The sequence below is a fragment of the Salarias fasciatus genome, chromosome 12 (assembly GCF_902148845.1).
Source record: "Salarias fasciatus chromosome 12, fSalaFa1.1, whole genome shotgun sequence".
In the NCBI taxonomy this organism is placed as follows: domain Eukaryota; kingdom Metazoa; phylum Chordata; class Actinopteri; order Blenniiformes; family Blenniidae; genus Salarias; species Salarias fasciatus.
Window position 1 is genome coordinate 11,571,780 of NC_043756.1, and position 4,354 is coordinate 11,576,133.

Here is a 4,354-nt window from a genome sequence, read left to right on the forward strand (position 1 = left end):
GTCGATCTGAAGCACGGCTGGGGTGAGGAGCTGAAGGACATCAATTAGCAGGATCAGGCAATTATACTTGAAGCAACTTCTCAAGAACCATCCTGAGAACAAATCATTATTTAAAGGTGATTAGGGTGGAGTGCTTGAACTGGCAGATGGCAGAGCGACTGAAATACTATCAACAAGAACAAAAATGTCGTAAGGACTTCCTCCTTTCATCCATTTTCTGTACGGCTCTCTCGGTACTGGAGGCAGAGAGTGCGTAACCTGAGTAAACCCACGCACACACAGGAAGAACAACCAAATCTAAAAGGTATTCAATCAAACTTGAGCACTACAAGGCCAAACTACTATCAGTCGTGGTGTTTTGACAGGAGTTGGAGCTGATCTAGTTGTGTAATAATGGGACGTACCATATTAATTCACTGGGAGAGACGGGGGGTGGTGGGGGCTCTGTCCTTGAGCTACCAAACAAAGGTCAAAGAGCGAAAAAATGCAATACACGCATGAAACATCAGTTCCCACTTGTTGACCCCATTAAATCTCTGATAACTTTATCACCACCTAGCGAGAACGACGAGACCTGAATGCTATTCCAGGCGAGAAAGCCCAGAGGCTCAGACAGTATAACGTCATTACAAATGCAAGAGACCACAAAAGCGCCTGACAGGTTTACAATTTGCTTTGAGTCGTGTGTGAAAATCAGGGAGACAGGGGTACAAAGGCTACGCAGCCGCTTGTTTCTTATGCTTACAGCTCGTCCCTGCATGTCTCCCTTCATATCATTAGGGCCGCTCTTTGCTACACAGTACGTGCAAACGAAAAACTAACCTTCGCCTGGTTCTGAAAATGACTTCGGGCAAGAGGCAGACCTGAAGGAAGGTGCATGGAAACCCTCTTTAACTTTTACATTATCCCTTTTCACCCACTGAGCAGCAACGCCACCTTTTTTAATACTTTGTCCTTGGATAATTATAGCCTCGAGCACAGGGTTAATTGAACTGAAAAGGTTATTCAATATAGTCCAATTGCAGCGATAGAGAGGAAGAACAATACCCATCAGAAGAGTTCTAAGAGGAGGGGATTATTCACTGCAAGCCCTCTCGTTCTGATTCTCAATCGCCCACTTCCAGCTAATTCCTCATGATTCTGACAGCAGAGCTTTCATTTACAGTAACTTCCACATACAACATTCTCTTAACACCAACAGGTCAACCATACGTCTATGACTATTCGTGGAAAGTAACACGTGTCACATTTACAGTGTTTCGAAAATGATGCTCTTTTTCAGATTTTATATTTGAAACTGTAAATGACAAAATTCTCAAGAATTTTTTTTAAGAAGTTCATTGTATAATTGAAAGCCGGCTTTCTAAAAAAAAAAAAGTAAAACCAATAAGTGATAAAATAAATGATAGGAGGCATCTTTGTACTTAAGGAGGCTTTATTTACAAAGAAAATTAAGTGATTCCCATTCTTCTGCACAGATAAATATGTTCCAGCTGACAGCCTGTGGAAAGAACAAGAGAGAGCAAAAAGTGATGGGATGACTTGCAAACATCTGATGTATGAAAAGCAATTTATAAAGAAACACCAGCAAAGATAAATGTGACAACAACACTGACCGGCTCCCATCTAGATACACATCAAAGTCGGCAATAAACTGTCACATTAACTTGGTAAAGTGTTACCTTATCTACACAACAGAGTAGGAACGTGAACCCACATGACATTTGTTACTGTCACTCACAGACATGCCGGTAATTTATTTAAAACAAGTCACAAAGAAAAAAGGCTCAAGAGGTGCTGCGAAGGCCTCTGATTGGCCGAGACCACGACACAAATCAAGGCTGATGTAAATGCCACATCGCACTGACATTTTAATGAAAGCAGATATGCTAGATAAAAATGGCAGATGTAATTACCTTGAAGGAATCGCTGGAGCATTTTACTTCTTCAGAATCTGATGTCTGACGACAATGAAGGGGAATGCAAAGCCACTTCCGAAGAACAAGACCATCATGCCCAGCAGACGCCACTTGTTATCCACAGAGAATGGCAGGTTCTGTTGAAAGACAAGGATGATGATGCAGTGAACTTCATTCAGACAACAAAATTCCAACCCAAGACTGCAAAAACTTACAACAACAATAGATAATCTACCATTAACTGTCTGTTGTCAAGACTGGGACCTTCCCCTGACAGCATGATTTTTCCAAACAGATATGTCTACAATTTTTGTATGGTAAATACAAAATCACTGTAACCCGATTTAATTCAAGTTGCTTTTTTTTTAGATTGCTTCATAGCTATCACAATTTTACCTAAAAAAGTGTAGTGACGATGTAGAGAATATGGTGTGACAGGGGATGTGTAATAATCGAGCCAGTAAGAGGTGTAGATTTGATTTTTTTCCCTTCAATTTTCAAATGAAGGATTTAAAATTTTCATCATTTACACTACAATATGTAATTCAATGTTTACACTTACAGGACTGTAACAGCCCTTGCAGAAAGAGGAGTCCAGATGTCAAGCAGTCAATACATTTAACGTAAACTATTGCATTATTCAATCTTTAAAGTGTAGCTTGTTGTTTGAAAGCGATTAATCCAATCCCAAATTTGAATTATAACAAACTAAATTTGCACTTTTAGAAAGGCCATATGTTGAATGTCAAGATAAGATTACGCTGAGGATAAACTTGTATTTTGTCTTAAGTCTAGAGTTAATGAAGCATCAATAAACACCCTTTGCAGACAAGTAACATCAGAATGACCCTGGAAAATATCCCTGTGTTCGCATCAATATAAATATATTAGGATGTACGTATATTACAAGTGATCTTGTGTTAGATCCTCTGATGTTTGACCCCTCTCTCGGATGTCATAAAAAACAACTCTGACCTTAAACCACCGCAGCTAGCCTACATTACTGCAACATAAACACATAACTCGTATCCAAATCGCCGTGAATGTTCAAGTATATGCTACTATACCAACATTGGAATCATTTGAACCCGTTTATCTAGTTTTTCTTATTAGTTAGATCAACTTAAGTTTGAGTTTGAGTCTGGCAGCTCTGCTTCCGGGCTACCTCTCCCGGCTAATGATTAGCTAACCTGGCTAACACTGACACGCAGGACTTACTGAAGCTGTCGGTTGAAAAACATTAAGTGAAGACTCAAGTCTGCCGTGCAGCGTCATTAAACAATAAAATATAAAAGTGTCTCTGAGTTCAGCTGCGGTACAATCAGATAGCTGTCAAGGGACGGACGTGACCTCCAAGTGCAGCTAGCGTCGGCTGCACAGACCAGGCCCCGTCATGGAAAACTCATTCTAAAATAACCTCGATAAGAAAAGATGTCCGCTCACCTTGCCTGGTCCTTCAGCATAGTGTGAGGAACGGATAGCAGACGTCGTGAAGCGCCTCACAGCTTGTCCCAGCATGATTGCGGTCTAATTTCTCTCCCGCTTGAGTTTACTGCTGCTAACTGCGACCTTCTTGTTTCCGTGAGCGGCAGGACAGCGCAAAGGATTGTGGGAGAGTGAGAATGACGCTTTGCCTTCTGGGAAATGTCGTTTCAATTATAGGCTTATGTCATTGTATGCAGCACTGCCAGAGGCAGAGCGTGGGTCTCAGTACAGAGGGGGCGGAGCATTCTCGACAGGCCCTTATGATAGTAATTTTACCATTCAAACAATACCTCATCCTACCATCAAACAACACACTAATGCCCACTTTTATTGAGCCAAGCAAACCTATATGCCTCAGAAAGCAGAATAAAGTCACAAATCAGTTCACAAACTCCTTCTGAAGAACAAATACACATACGCACGAACACACACACACACCCACACACCCACAAATGCAGCCTGACAGGTGTCAGAGCGTCCGCTGTCCATGGTGCTGAAAAATCAAATTAAAAGCTCAATGGCTAAATCTGTTCCATCTTTGATACAGCTTAATATAAAATGAACACAGCTGGTTTAAAATTACACAATCTATTCAGATAGATATGGACACAGCTATCTATATCTTTTGGAATTCACGTATATTAGAAAAAATAGACTCGGCGGTCTCTTATAGTTGAGAGCAACACAAGGCACATTCAAATAGGCAGGTGTTTAAGACCACAGCATTCTGATAAAGATAATACTTTTGAAGGTTTCACTGACTCACCAATGGCTCCGATGTTAGGTTTTGGGTAGTACCGCTAGCGGCTAGCATAGTCTTTAGCATACTGTTTAATTTCCCTCCAAAGAGTTCAGATCAAGTGCAAAAGAGAAAACTTGTTCATGCCGCACAGCCAATCAGCGCTGGCTTACAGCTCTGATGCATTCATGGACAGTCGTAATGTAAGAAT

The 4,354-nt window shown here is 41.0% G+C and overlaps 1 protein-coding gene across 2 annotated transcripts; it reads right to left on the reverse strand.

Moving 5' to 3' along the window:
* Positions 1–1,417: 1,417 nt before the first annotated feature.
* Positions 1,418–3,540, reverse strand: cox7c (cytochrome c oxidase subunit 7C). 2 transcript variants are annotated; one of them, XR_003932560.1, is made up of 3 exons: positions 3,363–3,525; positions 1,917–2,056; positions 1,418–1,501 (listed from the first exon to the last, which is right to left on the reverse strand). XR_003932560.1 is itself a non-coding variant. In XM_030104905.1 (2 exons), exons 1-2 carry the CDS (start codon positions 3,435–3,437, stop codon positions 1,940–1,942), a joined length of 192 nt encoding a protein of 63 aa, XP_029960765.1. In that variant the 5' UTR covers positions 3,438–3,540; the 3' UTR covers positions 1,938–1,939. The 2 variants fall into 2 exon arrangements, 1 of the variants encoding a protein (XP_029960765.1); XM_030104905.1 differs by lacking the exon at positions 1,418–1,501 and having other exon boundaries at positions 1,938–2,056; positions 3,363–3,540.
* Positions 3,541–4,354: the final 814 nt, after the last annotated feature.

Bases quoted from the DNA above. Each gene is read 5' to 3' on its own strand.
- cox7c (XM_030104905.1), bottom strand. From the start codon at position 3,437: ATGCTGGGACAAGCTGTGAGGCGCTTCACGACGTCTGCTATCCGTTCC. The intron at 2,057-3,362 runs GTGAGCGGACAT...GTCTTTCAACAG, and splicing joins ATGCTGAAGGACCAGGCAAG to AACCTGCCATTCTCTGTGGA.